This window comes from Lissotriton vulgaris, chromosome 9, assembly GCF_964263255.1.
Source record: "Lissotriton vulgaris chromosome 9, aLisVul1.2, whole genome shotgun sequence".
Lineage (NCBI taxonomy): Eukaryota > Metazoa > Chordata > Amphibia > Caudata > Salamandridae > Lissotriton > Lissotriton vulgaris.
Genome location: NC_141697.1, coordinates 231,217,321 through 231,234,121, shown reverse-complemented (window position 1 = coordinate 231,234,121; position 16,801 = coordinate 231,217,321). Strand labels below are relative to the sequence as shown.

At 46.3% G+C, this 16,801-nt stretch overlaps 1 protein-coding gene across 1 annotated transcript in view; it reads left to right on the top strand.

Annotated features, from left to right (window-relative positions):
* Positions 1–4,934, top strand: part of VPS18 (VPS18 core subunit of CORVET and HOPS complexes) — a 68,530-nt gene extending 63,596 nt beyond the window's left edge. The window contains exon 5 of the mRNA XM_086937366.1: positions 3,970–4,934. Coding sequence (XP_086793492.1) covers positions 3,970–4,698 — 729 coding nt within the window. The 3' untranslated portion in view covers positions 4,699–4,934. The remainder of the gene's footprint in view (positions 1–3,969) is intronic.
* Positions 4,935–16,801: the final 11,867 nt, after the last annotated feature.

Sequence of the window (16,801 nt, the reverse complement as noted above, 5' to 3'; positions counted from 1 at the left end):
ATTGTGCATTCACAAAAAATGTCATGCAGTTGTTCTCTCATTATAGCTCCTACCACTGCGGAACTGCTGTCAATCATATGTTGTCTTTCGGAAGCTTTTCAAAACACTGTGTGCATTGTATTCATGTCATTCAAAAGAATTTTGAAAGGTAACACTTTACAAACTAATCGTTCACCAGCCCTATTTATTTATTTTGTTTGTATTGTTCACACACGAAACATCATGGGCTTTTACACGTTCATGAAAATTATACATAGCGAGAGGGGTTACATTTGAATAGTGCTGAACTGGTTGGTTTTAGTTGCACTTAAATTATCCAGTGAAAGATCGAAGACCAGCATCTGGATCAGCCAAGCTTGTTATACAGATCAGGATCCTGTCCATATGGTGCCCGGGCTGGGTGGTCATCATTAAGTGGATGAAGTCCAGGGGGTGTTTGTGAGGCCAGTCAGACAACATAAAATGCAAAGCATAATCATGTAGCGTAGGTGGATGGGTTTCATGATTTCTGTTCTTTGTATTTCGTGGGAATGATCTTGGATAAGCTGATTGTGCCCCAAAGTTGATGGCTGAACAGGAAGGTAGAAGCAAATGGATGGATTTGAGGAGGAAGAGGGGGAGAGGGTGCAAGGGTGTCTGCATTCACAGAGTTAAATCAGGTTGGTTGTTTTTGGGACTAAGTGCTGTCACTGAGAAGCATCATCTCCCCTCTGTTTGTATTTGGCTGTGGGGAGACCAGAAGTCACTCTTCAGCAAGTGTATAGCACAGTTTTGTTCTTACAGGTATTTGTGTGGTATGCCTTTGATTTGCTGGTATGTAAGGCACAAAATGTTGAATAGTAAGCATTTAGTTTTTTACTTGGTTTCGAAGGTAGACTGCTCCTGCTTCCTTCCTTATCTCCTATCCTCTTCAACCTTATCTTGGAACCATTAGTTAATCTCTAAATTCCATGAGCATGCTTTTCTGTATGTATGTGGATGATACGCAACTTTATCTGAAAATGTCATCCCCGGATAACATCATCTCACTCAACACTAACGTCTATGCAGAATTGGTTAACTGAGAACCATCTCCTGCTCAACACCGCCAAAAATGAGTTCCTTCTCATCTCTCCTCCGAACCACATCCCCAAGCTAGACCTTTGGCTGAATCACCTCACTGCTTTCAACTGCACACCTCTCATCATAGACTCTGCCAAATCTCTCAGAATCACCCTGGACAAGCACCTGAATATTAGAAATCACATCAGCAATGTGTGTAAGGGAGCTAATCCTTTAATGAGGACACTTAGAAATATCAAACCATTCCTTCCACAAACTGATTTCAAGCAGGTGGTCCAAGTGCTTGTCTTGCTGAGGCTTGATTATGGCAGCACTATGCTTTGTGGCCTTCCCAAATACACCCTGGCCCCAACTAAGGGGATCATTGAACGCTGCGGCTAGATTGGCTACTGGTACCAAATGAAATTAGCACATTACCCAGTCCTAAAATCTCTTAAATGGAATGCCCTATGAAGCTCGAATTCAGTTAAAGATTGCCGTTCTGGCGCACAAAGCCCTGCATTTCAAAACTTCCAGGTACCTAGCGCAAAAGCTTGCATTATCCTGTGGTGGTAGAGCCTCCGGAAGCGCTAACACTTTCCTCTTGAAACCACTCATCCTTAGCAAAACGAGAACTTGTCACTGAGCCTTCTCCAGCGCTGTCCCAAAGATATGGAACTATCTTCCACCGGAAGTACGCAGAATCTCCCCAAACACTGCTTTTAAATTCTTACCTTAATGGGGCTAAGTTCACCTGCTCAAAGCCTTTGATCCTGCCCCCATTATACCATCATTTGATGCTGCTCTTCCTTACCGCATAGTGTGCCCCCATACCACATATCTGTTTATTGTATTACTCTCCTTGACTAATATGTCTTGTAATTTTGCGATTTTTATTTTTAAAATTGTATTTTATTTTTTAGTCTTACTGGGAGGGCACACAAGATGAGGCACAGGAATTTGTGGAAGCAATCAATGCTGATGACATCAACTTGCATTTTACGGCAAACATCTGCAATACCACAGTAAACTTCCTAGATACACAAATATACATCAAAACTCAAAAACAATAGAATTGAGACGAGGCTATACAGGGAAAGAAACGTCTGGCAACTCCGTGCTGCACACCAGCAGTTCTCACCCGGGACATTTGATTAACAGTATACCTTATGGTGAGATGATGCACCTTAAGCGTATCCACAGTGACAATGCAGACCTTGTTAGAAGCCCAGGCAGCTTGAAGAGATAGATTTCTTGAGCGTGGATATTCCCGCAAGATTATCAATAGACCCATCAAAAATTCTATGACCAAGCATGGGGAAGATTTACTCGGGGACAAGCAGACAGACAACAGTGTGGGTTCAGAAGATGTAACTGCAGTAGACACAGGCACCAATGATGAATTCAGAATCATATTGGGGTACAGCAAGCAACACAGCAGTATCCAATCGATCATCAAACGTAACTGGCCCCTACTACTTAATGATCCAGTCATAGGGCCATCACTATCTCCGAAAGACTCTATTACATATAGCAGTGGTAGGTCTATGAGGAACAGTTTGGTGAAAACCAGTCCAGAGGTGATTGAAGGGACATGCTGGCTATAAACCCACAAAGGGTTTTACAAATGCATGGTTTGCAAGGCACGACAACAGGGTATAAATACCAGCACATACCAAACCCCATTCAGTACCAAAGAACATAAGATAACCAAACTTTTGACATGCAAGACTGATTACGCGGTTTATGCACTGATATGCCCATGTCGCCTTCAGTACATAGGGAGCACCAAGTTACAAGTACACAAGAGAGTACTCCAGCACATCTGTGCTATAACTAATCAAGACAATACCTACCCAGTAGCCAGACACTTTAAGGAGCTGCACAAATCACAGCTCTGATCTCGGATACCATGTCATCGATTCTGTGCCCCCGAGTAGACCTGGAGGAAATAATGAGATTAAACTCACTCACCCTTGACCCTTCCTCACAAACTCCTACATCACACATAGTACTGAAGATCAGTGCTCCCGCGTAGTCATAGGTCATAGCACGCCCCGTTCCGCAGCGGGACGGGAAGACCCCCATGATGAAGCATGACATCAAGAGCCCTTTTGTTGTGTGAGGGGTATTTAAGCAAACACTGTGTGCTTCCAACCAATGTAGGAAACGCACTCTAACCTGTGAGAACACTTGCACTGAAAGAAACCCATCTACAGGTGGATCCTTGTGTTTTGTATAGATTTCCAGAGGAGGACGTACCCACCTAGAGTGCCTTTCACGGACACTACCTCTTCACTCCCTCTCTTGTTTTTTGTAATCTATGGTTACACCTAAATGTGTGTAATCTTTGATTTTAAGCATGCGCTCCTTCCCTAGAGACCACCTAAAGGCATTCTGTATTTTTACCAAATCATACTTTGGTTTTGATGGAAATTTCACATAAGGTAAGGGATATGCACATGATGGTGACGTTATTAAAGTGGTGGGCTGTATCTAGGACTAGGATTTCTGTTTGAAGTCGCTTGGTTTAAACCTGTTTTCCCCCATCAATACCGCATTGCTTTCAGATCCTTTGCTTATGGCTTCTGTTTAATTGGGAAGGCCATGACTGACATATAGTTGCATATCATAGCACTGGATTGGAGATGCTGCATGTGGAGCAGGTCCATTAGACGTTTTATTGGCTGTGAATAGTGGGGAGCCTTGTGTGCTGTAAAAAGGTGAGGTCTTTCATCCTTATTATTAAAAGCACTTCTCAAAGAATGAGTAACACAATCTAGTGACTTTGCTTGATGTGCTTGCCACTGATTAGAATCTGTAGAGTGGTACATTGTAGTCTATAGTATGAATGACTTTGAAAGTGCATGCATAGTTAACTTTTTCTGATTGTCTTTGAAAACTCTCCATACTCCTCTTATATTTTAGGTCGATGTTGATCTGGCAAAGTCCTGTGCAGATTTGCCTGAAGATGACGAAGAGTTAAAGAAGAAGCTCTGGCTGAAAATTGCTCGGCATGTTGTTCAGGAAGAGAAGGATGTGAAGAAAGCCATGGTCTGCCTGTCCAGTTGCAGTCTCTTAAAGATTGAAGATATCCTTCCCTTTTTTCCAGACTTTGTCACCATTGATCACTTCAAGGAAGCCATATGTAGTTCATTGGATGCCTACAACAAGCATATTGAAGAGCTTAAAACTGAAATGGAAGAAGCCACTCTTAGTGCAAAAAGGATCCGGGAGGACATTCAGGAGATGAGAAACAAATATGGCTCAGTGGAGCCCCAAGAGAAGTGCTCTGCTTGTGAGTTCCCCCTGCTCAACCGCACCTTCTATCTGTTTCTCTGTGGCCATATGTTCCATTATGACTGTTTATTGCAGTCTGTCCTTCCCAACTTGCCCACGTACAAGCAGGTCAAACTGGAAGATCTTCAAAAGAAGCTGTTAACCTCAAATCCGCCTGTCAAAAGTCGGCACCAACCCAAGGAGGAAGATACTATCAGTCTTGGAAAGGGTCAGCAAACTCGTGAACATATTAAGGCAGATATTGATGACATTGTGGCAGCTGAATGCGTATACTGTGGAGAGTTAATGATTCGGACTATTGACAAACCTTTTATTGATCCACAGAAATATGATGAAGAGATGCAAAGCTGGTTTTAGGCTTGCCTAGTTATGTCATGGACCATCACATGGAAAACTGATGGCTTTCCTTGATTATTTAAATGTTCTAGGTATCCACTCTTATTAAGAAAAGATGGGTGGCACTATTCAGCACGGGGATTCATAATGATCCCTCACTAACAATGCAGTTTAAAATATTTAAAACCGTCCTTTAAAGTCTCTCAACTTTCTGTATCAAGTTTCTCAAGGTCAAATAAATGAGAGAGCATCCTAAATTACTATAAGTGTGTGATCTTTAATTCACCAACCCTGAACTGAGTTGTATTTTTCCTGGTTCTAAGCCTTGTAAATGAGACCACACTGGGTACTCTTGCCAAAAAGTAGTTTGCCGAGATGGATGAAGTAGACTAAATCTGAACATCAACACAGATAAAATATTCTGATTGACGATAACGTGCTCTTATAATTCTCATTTTCTTAAATGTTATATAGGCGAATAGAAAGAAAATTCAGATTTAGTAAAAGACACAGCAGCAAGCATGCATGCATGCATTCACGGAATATGCTTCAGGTGAGTTGGATCCCCATTATTGTAAAACATATCAAAATCTTGAAAGTGCCTTGGAAAAGCCACTATTGCATCACTCCTGAAAATACAGGAGAAACTAAATCTTCTCAACACAAACAAAATCCTTGGGTCTACACTAGCGTACATAAATGCCTGTGAAGTGACGGAACGGTGTCTCACGCAATCTCTACTTAGAGAAACATGTATACTGTCCCTTTAACTAAGCAGTTTAAATCCATACTGCTTTTTGCACTGCTTTTTAATCCTACCAGTGGGAGCAAGTTATTAAAATGTATTTTGTCCCTACTAGACAGTTTTAACCTCACTAACCTGCTTGTTACATATTGTTTTGTGATGCATCCTCAATGCACCATTGCTCATCTGTGGGATTTGGTATCTGTAGGAAGGTGGATATCTGACTATATGGTTACCCTAACTTTTTGCCTAGTGTTTAGCTGGTTTTTGACTTACTTGGCCAAGGATCCTGCTATTCCCAGGCTATCTGCCTCACTGTAAAATGGACTCCATGTACTTTAGGTACATATCCAATTGGGATTGGGTCACCTTTGTGAGCCCCTGTATAGTGTACCATAGGTACCCAGGGCATAGGTGCATCCAAGGCCTACCAGGGGCTGCAGCATGAATTATGCCACCCCTGGCTGGCCAATTAAACTGACACCACAGGCTGATCACTCAGCTTGGGCAAGGTGGTGTAATCACCCCTTGCTTAGATATAGTATTCCTATATCTACCCTTGTATATAGGCACATATATACCTATAAGTCACTCCTATGGCAGGCCTTGACAATCCTGAAGGCAGAGTGCTTGTTTTTATGTGAGATGGTGCTCTAAGATGAGCTGAGCCCGTCTGCAGCTTTCGGAACCATGTCCTTATAACTGTTCTATGATATAGCCATACCATATACTCTTAAGTGCATTATAATTCTCGCGGTTAATGCTAACTTTGGTTTGGCTTTATGAAAACATGTCGGGTAAGGTGCCAAACACTTTGGAATACTACCCCCTCCCGCCAGTCCTGGGGGCGGGCGTAGCATTCCACCCTTCTAGAGGGAGAAGACATGTAGTTACTGCTTTACCCGGTTAAAGTTAAACAGAGCCTCAGCATCACAAAGTGGATGCTGCTGCCACAGACACAAGTCTGACCTCCTGCAGCTGGACGAAACTCCGGCAAGGGAGGCCTGGACAATATGTTTCCCGTTGAGGGATGTGCTGGCACCTCCCCAGACAGCCTGTACTGGATTGGGGCAGGGTGGGTTCAATGGAAAGATGCTTTTCCAGACACTGCCTGGGGCACACAAGGTGCTCCATGCATAGCCCGGTTCAAACCAGTTGCTGGGACAAAGAGAAAGGGGTGTAACCACCCCCTTCTCAGGTTCCACCAATAGGAGGGACCTAGCAGGTAATCCAGCCCCTTAGTTTAGTATAAAAATAGGAGCTGTGTCTAGAGACGTTAGATTATCCTGGAAAAAAACTCCAAAATGAAACTCTTGGACCTTCGACGTTCCAGATCGACTGGAAGACTGAAGACATCTCCCTTGTGCTCAAGGAGTGACCACTCTGTGCAAACAGGCACCACCAGTAACTTGCCGGTTTGCTTTGTCGACGCTCCTGTCGGAACCCGAAGACTCAGCGACTCAGGAACTGGACTTCCAGACTTCTCCGACTCCGATCCACATCCACAGCCAAGCTGAGACCCGTGGCGGACACAAGAGACGTGGGACCGGACATCCCGGACTACTTGCTTTTTGCTACCTGTGCAGCTTATGAGGTACCTTTGAAGTTGTGCATTGGGGTTTGAAAAGCCCCAGACCCGAGTAGCATTTGCACCGAAGCTCAGCCCTCCACACTCCACGAGTGCCGCGTGGGGCCCGCTCCTGCATTTGAGCTCGACGCGTCTTCCCGGTTGCTAGCCCATTGGCTAGTGAGCCCTACGCAGACGAACCTTTGAATCAACAACGCTTGCCTGATTGCTCCAGTCTTGCTCCAGCTTCCCTGTGAAGGAGAAGCGCCCCAGGCCTTGCTGGTCTGAACAGAAGCCCATCTTCACTTCCTGGGTGGGTTGCGGTTACCAAGGCTTGTTGGGTCCAATCTGGATACCGACACAGCAGTCACCCAGAACCTTCGTGGGACAGCTTGTATCCAGCGCCTGGTCGTCGTCGACGCCTCCTGGTCCACGTGGCTGCAGAGACAAGCTTCACCTCTTCACCTGATTGCATCTCGACATCACCTGGTTCCTTCCTGGTCACTGGCTAGTGACCCAGACTCTGTCCCCTCTGCTTTCAGGTTCTTCTCGACTCCGATCCACCCTTGGATCCACCCGGACACTTTCCTCCTGGTCGTCTGCAGCACTTTCTTGCAGCTCTCCATAGGATTCAGCGACGAAACCTGACACGAAAGAACACCTATGCACCCGGCTTCCCTGGCTGAGGTAATTCGAGCACTCCGATGCTCCCGTGGGTATTAACTATCCAAGTGTCCTAGTTTAACAGGGTTCTCCCGTAGTCCATCCGGAAGTGACCGAAATCTACTACTTTGTAATTTTTACGTTCCCATTCTAACTCTATGGTAACTCACGTGTGTGTTTAGACACTGCACACGCATCCTGTGGAACTCCTACTTCCTAACCTTTGGTTGTCCAGTGTAGCCCCAGCGATGCCCTAAGCCTATTCACCTTTCCTGAAGTGGTTCTTATACCGCTTACTTAGTATATGGTTTGTGAGGCCCCTAGGGCAGAATTGTATTTGTGCAACTTATAGTATGCTTAATGAGTAACTTGTAACATATCTCGAACTCTGACCTCATAAAGAGTGCAGAGGGGTTGTGTTAGTAATAAATACATATGTATTTGATATATACCTTGTGTGGTGTCCTTTCATTTGATATTCAAGGGATTATTATTGGTAAAACAGCTGGCTTCACATGCTCTCTGAAGTTTCAGCCAGACTCTGCTTTGTCCATGCTACCACTAGGATAGCTGGTCTATAAGGTTGACTTTACAACCATCACCATAAGGGTTGTTTGGGCTGATACAGGGTGCCCACTAGAATAGTGGACATCATATACCAGGCCAACTTCTCACAGTATCCTTGATAGTGTAGAAACCTCTCCAAACATACCTGAGCTCCTTCCTTTCGTAGAGGAACTTGTAGCCCTTAGTGGGACTAGGTTTTCCCACTAAGAGGAGATACCCATATGATGAAGCATGTCAACTATGGTGGGTTAGGGTATTCATCCTGAAAGGGATCTCTCCCAAGTGGATATTGCGTGAGACACCTTTTCATCCCTTCACATGCATTCATGTGCGCAAGTGTAGACCCGAGGATTTGTTTGTGTTGAGATTGTACTTTATAGGGGAATTTTTTCCTTGCAGATCTTTACACACCATTGCTCGTGGTGAAGATTTAATGAGGAGAGGCCACTGTAATGAGGATATTACTCTTGAACACATTCTTTGTTTTCATCCACTTACTTTTGGTTATGTCACTCTAATATGGTACATGTCATATTATCTGAGTAAATCTATTCTTGCTCCAATCCTTCACATACTTTTGCTGTGATTTTGTAATAAGATACATCCGTGCGAAACAGGATGTGCTCTGAATATTAACTAGGCATGACACTTATCCTCCCTACTTTGGGCTTTACTATTTCATGTGTGGTGAAGCACATACATATCAATAAAACCATGCTGTGAAAGGATGCAATAGACTCCCCCAACTGACATCTGATGAGGGACAACTCCTTCTAAAACGGTTTCCAAAGAAGAAGGCTTCTCATTCTTGCAAAGTAACAGTTGTGTGGAGATTCAGGATTGACCAGAGCACTGAAGAGTTTCTCATTGCTCCCTGGCTGAAGTAAACTGAGGGATAAGTGGAAGCTTCCGGAAAAGATTTCATTGAGAAGAGACGTGGGATTTATGTCTTGTGAGACGAGAAGTATGCCATTTGTAGTGAATTAACTTGCGGAAAATGCACAAAGCTTTAAACATAATGTGGAATGCCTTGGGATGTCAATGCGAGCAGGTAGCCTTTAGGTAACTTAATCATATGAATTTGTATGTGAAACAAGATGGGCTGCTGCATTTTGAACCCTCGCACTGCTTAACTAGGCAAGCTGGCATTCCTAAACATCCGCCCATGAAAACGTCATGTTATAGGAGAGATTTTGTGAGATGAAAAAAAGAAACTGGAAAAAATTCCTCAACTTATTTTTAAAATAAAAACTAATATTAATATCAATAGTGCTATCAATTATGTTTTGTGATGTGTTCTTTTTGATGATGTCACAAACACGTTTTGGCAGATATGTGTGAAATCCGTGCAGGCGTCTGCATGAATTGATTGTATGAATCCAGGCAGTTGGAAATCATCCTGTCATGTGGAAAGGCAGCACTTTTTAATTGGCATAACTAGAACACAATAAAATGTAAGTACACATTTTCGTGACCTGGAGTAATCTTTAAATCCTGTCCAACCGCCTCTAAATCAGTATTGTATGACCTCGAGGTTGCTGCCTCACTAGTGCTAATATTGATTCTTGGGGGGCCTGAGGCAGTTAGGATGGCAGAGCTTGAACTGCTCTCTAGAAAGCCTTGTTCCCCTCAGTATTTGTCTAACTGGTGTGCAGATCTCTTTTAGAATATTTCCCAGTTTAGATGTCCTGCACATTTGGGGATTTATTTTTGACGCAAGTATTGGTCTTGCAATTTATTTAAAATGCCAACCATTCCTGCACGAGTGTGATAATTTCCAGCTCTTGAGATAGTTCCTTTGCTTTGAGTGCACTCACCCTTGAAATGGCGAAAGCATGGAGTGAATAGGACATTGACAGATCTGACTGCTTCAAAACACGAGTTGAAAACCATCCCTCATAACGATTGTACTACTGAATATCGACACCACAATAAGGTGATCAAGGGACAAAATATTGAAAGAGAAGTGCACATAGGGAAGTATATATTTACTATTCCTAACTCCATATCCATGTACCTTGAAGATAAATGCACCACATAGGTACATATAAGTAGAGTTAGGTAGAGGAAATCAAGAGTTGTCTATTTTATTTCTGAAACTGTGAATCAGTGGTGATGAGACAAAGTGTCTAATGTTACATATGCACAACTAGTAGAATGACTTTGGAGCATGCAAAGATGAACTCTGGCTCCCCACAAGAGTGGATAATCCCATAAAATGTGTTAGATTTGGGTTCTCTAGTTAGCACAGGTAGGTACTTGTGACAAATGGGGACCCTTGCCTCTAGTCAGGGTAAAGGGGTACACTCCTAAAATAACCTCTGCTCACCCCCTTGGTAGCTTGGCACGAGCAGACAGACTTATCTCGGAGGCAATGTGTAAAACATTTGTGACCATATACAGTAATCAAGTGACAACACTACAGATGGACACCACACAGGTTTTATATAAAAAATAAATATTCTTTATATAGACTTATCACAAGACCACAAACGACAAAAATCCACAATACTGTACTTAAAATGGTAGTTTTAGCTTAGTTCGATGGAAATGTGGCAAAGTTCCGGTGCAAAGAAATAAAGACGTGAAGATCTTCCAGATGCAGCACGCTTCTTCGATGATGCGAGAAGTCTCGAATCGATGCGTCGGCTGCAGCGGCGACACCTCTTTCTCTTCGTTGCGAAACGCTTCACTCGATGTGCTGCAATACGACAGCTACAGCCGTGACATCCACAATGCTACGGCAGCAGCAGCGACGGCGTCACGCTTCTTCCTCTTGAGTCGCGCTTCCAGCTCCTCACGACACGCAGTCCCTCAGAAGGCCCAAAACAGCAGCAAGCACTTCCAAAGAACTCTGGGGAGCATGGGATTGAAGTCTGTTGTTCCTGAGACTTCAGCAGGTGGCAAGCTCTGTTCCAAGCCCTTGGAGATCCTTTCAAGTTGATAAAAGTACGCAAAGTCCCTTTCTCCTCTCTTTGGCAGTCAGGCAACCACTGCAGGCCAATCCCCCAAGCAGCACTTCAGCTTAGTTTTTTCTGGTTCCACTCCTCAGCAAAGGTTTCTTCTTGTTTGTCCAAAAGTGATCTAATTTCTTGGGGATCAGGGTCCCAATATTTATACCCCAAACTCCTTTGTCCTCTGAGGCAGAAGGGCCTTTGCCTGGTCCAAACCCGTTCTGGTCAGTCCTGGAGCACTCTGTTTACATGACTCCTTCTTTCCTTTCACAGTGCAGGGCAGAAACATCAGACGCCCACAGGAGGTGGAGCCATCATTGTGGGGGAAAGGCACAGCCTGGAGCACTCTGCTGACATGATTCCTTCTTTCCTTTCACAGTGCAGGGCAGAAACATCAGATGCCCCACAGGAGGTGGAGTCAGCACTGTGGGGGGGCAGCCACAGGCCTATTGAGGTCCTAGGTGCAACTCCTCCCTCCCATCTAGATGCAGATCTCTATTCACCAATGGGAAGACTAAACCTGTCTCCTGTAATCCCCCAGCCCAGTGACTCAAACTCCAGATAAGGAATACAAAACTTAGCAGAGGCAGGCTTGGGTAGTTAAACAAGAAAATACCTTCTTTCTAAAAGTGGTATTTTCAAACACAGAATGTTAAAACCAACTTCACTAAAAGATGTATTTTATCGTTCTGAGTTCAGGCATCCTAAAATCGAATTTCTACCATGTTCCCTGAGTCAGTTAGGATTACAAGATGTAATAATCGAACTGCCCATTCTGGCCTATGGAGAAGAGGTAGCCTTGCAATAGTGAAACATGAAAATGGCTGTAATTCACTATTAGGACAAGGCACACACACCAGGGCATGTCCTACCTTATACTTACAATGCACCCTGCCCTTGGGCCTCCAATAGGGGTGTCTGATATGAAGAAACGGTTAGGTTTAGGGACTGACTATTGGGTGTACTTGCCCAGTCAGCATGGCAGTACCAGACTGCACTTAGGCTCTGCAATGGCAGGCCTTAGACACACTTTTACAGGCTGCTTCTGTGGGTGACACAACCAGTGTTGCAAGCCCACTAGCAGCACTTGGGTTACCAGCCCTAGGCACTACTGGTGCACTGTACTAGGATCTGACAGGTAAACTAAACCAGCCAATCGTGGAATCACTAATTCATACATTAATTTATAATAGGGAGAGCATATGCACTTTAGCACTGATCAGCAGTGGTAAAGTGCCTAGAGTCCTGAAACTAACAAAATCAGGTCAGACAAAATACAGGAGGAAGTCAAAAAGTTCAGGGATGACCCTGCAAAAAGGGCCAAGTCCAACATAACCCCCTTGCAGCCTAAACGCAGGGTAGACCAATCACTACCTTGACGGGCTTCCCTGCTTTGGACGATAGAATATGGACCTGACCCGCAACAGCAGGGGCATATTCCAGTTCAAGGCCATTCTGAACCTATTTCAATTCCTCTGCCCGTACTTCAGGGCCCACCAAGCTAACCCATGGGGAACCCTTCTCTACACCTGTGGACACCGCCTGTGCAGCTTCTAACCTTAACTTGCTCACAGGTGTGTCCCAACAGGTAGACAGCAAGCCACAGTGGCCACTGACAGTAGTCCGTGATAAGACCCAGGCCTTCTGCCTCTCAGGGCTCTCAAACCTCTGTGACGTCCGAGAGCAGGGGGCAGTAACCCCCAGGTGCTTGGCACCCTTTGTCCACTCTCCCTCCTGTCAGGTCAGGTATGACATCCTGACACTGACCCACCAGCCCTAGGTCTGTACCCGGTGGCTGGACCAGAGACTGGGGTGGGCTATCCCACACCTGGTGGTCCGCCTACTCTTTGGGGCTCCGTACCCTCCCACCTGGAGGCACCCTTCCAGAATTGTCAGGGTGGCTGTAGCAGGTGTCCTGCATAATTAGCCCACCAGTTCAGGGGTTCTATCCTGCAACTGGGCTTCCAGGTCAGGGGACACACCCTGAACCTGGCCCTCCAACCTAGGGTCTAAACCCTCCACTTGAACCGGGGTCAGAGGCGAGAACTCCCTCCCTCTGCACCGCTTTACAGAGCACTGCACCTTCCCAACTAAATTGGTACCCCTAGAAGCTACCTCAGTCAGGACACTGATTACAGTTGCCCCTTCCTCAAGGTCAGATAACACTTGAACATGGCTTCCCAACCCAGGGACCAAACCCTGCGGTTGAACACTTGTCTGGCAACCCAGGACTTCCTTGGGAGCACATTTGCTCCCCCCGAGAGTGACACATAACTCATGTGTCGTGTGACAGTCTGCCTGGCGCAGATCTCCCGACCCCTGTCCATCTGACAGTGAGCAAAGATCCGCCAGGACAGAAGTGGTGTCACCATGGTCATAACACCCTTCTGGCTGGCCCCTGACCCACTGGTTCCTCCACTGGGGACTCTTTCCCCCTCTCACCCCTCAGTCTGGACCTCTGTACACTCCCAACTGTAGTGGCACTGCCAGACACCAGAACTGACAGAGGTCTGATTACAGACACTCCCAGCTCACCAGACACTAGGGGATCCCCCTCAACGGGTGGCCCATCAGGACAGCCTAGGCTCCCCACCAGGTGTTCCCCTAAAGAACCACCCAGGTCCTGAGACTGGGTTTCTGGCACCTTTGGACACACAGCCCCACACTCACTCCTTCACTAAGACAGGATGTGAGTCCCTAAACCCTTCCCACAATACTGGGACCTAGCTGGGCTACACTGAACCACTTCCACCACTCTGGGTTGAAAGATACATGAGCCACTCCCCACTGGGTCCTTCCCCAATGCCTCTCCAGACCCTCTAGAATCCACCAAAAGGTCTGCCTCCAATGTGAGCTCCCTGGGGTCAGAGAACTCACTCTCCAACAGGTGTTGGCATAGCTCTGGAAAACAGGGACTTACAATATGCTCTCCCACAATTGGATCACACTGCCCCCTACAAGGGTTTACCAAACTATTCTTCACCTCTCCATCCAGTGCCTCCCACACGTACTCCACACCAGAGCAGGAGCAAGCAGGAAGACGCGAGCAAGCCGCCGCCGACTACTGCTGACCGCCGCTGCCCTGCCCTGCTTCTAACTCTAACTACGGGGATATCTCCTGGCTGTGGGCTAAGGGCAGGGCACGGAATTTGCGGGTGAACAGCGGACAGGCGGCAAAGTCGGACGGGGCTGGGCTCGGCCCCCAACGTGCTCCTTTTAGGCTCCGCAAATTGCCGCAAATCTTGACTGCAGAGCGGCAGGAGTTTCAAGCCGCAAGCTGCCTTCCCGGGGAGCCATAAAACCATCCCCTTGTGCCGCTTGGGGGGGGGGGGGGTCAACAACTTGCCTCCCACTTGTAGGGGGACACAAACCAATACTTTTACAGACAGAGGACGGACTGTACTACTGGCAGTCGACCTGCTTTCTTGTGCCCCTCACAGTCCTCACAGCCCGGTGAGGAGTCACATGGTGTGGACGCGTTGCTAAGGGTCTCGTCTCTGGTGTGGGCCCCTGGCACACTGGAGCTTTGAAGCGGGGGCGTCTCAGTGCCACTGATGGATCAGAGGTCACCAGAGGAGGAGCCAACGAGGAGAGGGGGTCAGAGGCCACCCAGAGGGGGAGCCCACGAGGAAAGGGTCAGAGGTCACCCACAGGATGAGTACAGCAGAGGGGGTCAGAGGTCAACACAGGAAGAGCGGCACTCCCCGCATGCAGAGAACAGAGAGCATAGCGCCGGCGTGGGCGGGTGCAGGCAGCTGAGGTGAGCTAAGGTGAGCCGGTGGGAGGCTCCGGCAGCAGCAAGAGCCAGGAGCCGCGAGGGGCCACGGAGACCATAGTGCCCATAGCGACTACAGAGGCTATAAAGACCATAGAGATCACAGAGATTTGTGCTGCTTCACAAAAGATTGTTCGGAGAGGAAGCCATAAGGAGCACACAGCTTCCACGGTAGTCGATTTAGACTACCCAGATAGAGGAATGACAAAAGTGAATTAAAAAGCAGCCAGCAATTAGAAAATAGCCACGCAAAGTCATTAGACCAGTCCAAAGCTTCACCCAGAATTTTAAGGAGCACAAAGACAAAAAGCCCTGTTTGAAATCGCCTTCAGGCAGACTCATTACACAATTTTTGGTGAAACTTACGCCCAACCCAGAAAGCCCCTCAGATATGTCAGTGAAACAAGGAGGCATGAGCAGCGACGGGATGGGCAACCGTTCAGGGAATCCGCCCCTTCAAAAGCTGCCAAACACACAAACACAATGCAAAAGTTCTGGAAGCACAAGCTTAGAAACACGACGTTCTCGCTCCTGTACAGGGTTGGGACATTTATCTGACCCAGTAAGCGACACCCCGCGCTAAACTGCAGAAAGACAGAGCAAGTTACAACTGCCCAAATACATTGCCAGGATCAATCGATTCTTCACTCCCTGGAGCAGAGGCCATCCTCACTAAAACTAGGCTCTGGGCTAAGAAACTTAGGTGTGTCAGAGCGGCTGCAAAATTTGGGTTGTCTATCCCCAATATTCCTCCAAAATTTGGAATCCAAGATACAAAGTACATTGGAGTTGACTCCAACTCTCTACAGAAGCTCTAACGAGGACCGATGCACACCCTCCTTTACACCAAGTCCCCAAAGCCAAAAGCACCATGAGAGTAGTGCCGTCTTGGATCAAGGGGTGGCTGGACAGGACAATTTGACACAGAAATCTTACAGGCACGCAGTCTATATGTACTACGTGACCACTGTATTTATATTCCAGAACACATTTATTTTTCTTTTTTTTAGATTCTTAAAGTTTCAAAATACACCGGCACAAACAAAAAACCATCAAGACAGTAGGTTCATATACACGGTATCTACAAAAATACAAATTTACAAATGTACACTATTTACAACACTCGAGTCAAACGAAATAAATAATAACACACCAAGACAGTAGAACATAAAGTGATTCAATTCAATTGCAGATTTAAATAATGCAATACTGATGCAAAAAACAAGGAGGAAAACCAGTCCTTAGAACTATGAACCCAAGGGACAGGCGGGATAGAGGTGGAAATGAGTGCCTGCCTGTCTGCCAAAACCTGTGGTCAGATATTTAAATGGGGTTGCACTGCTAGGGGTCCAATAGAGTGGAATTAGTTGTGTCCTAGCGGCACCCTTTGAAGTTGCCACAGGGTGGGGTGTCGACGCGTTTCGAACTAGGGTGTTGTAGGTTCTCTTCAGGACAGGGACTGGGGAAAATAAATCTGCGCAATGGCACAGACGTTGCCGTAGTGTGGGCAATTCTCAGAAAACAATCAGTTCTGCGGTTGATACGTGGATGGCCTGAAAACGTGATGTCCGCCTTGCGGTACACACTCAGGGTGGGTATGCAGCTCACATGGTTTGCTGCGCCGATGTGATGGGCTGAACGCCAAGGGATCAATGAATTAGGCGCACAGAAAACAGAATCCAATTCTGTCCGGCTGGCGGTGTCAGTTTTACCGAAGCCCGTTCTGTCGGGGAAATCAATCCGTCAATTGCGAGCCATGCCATCCACGTATCAACCGCAGAACTGATTGTTTTCTGAGAATTGCCCACACTACGGCAACGTCCCTGTCCTGAAGAGAACCTACAACACCCTGG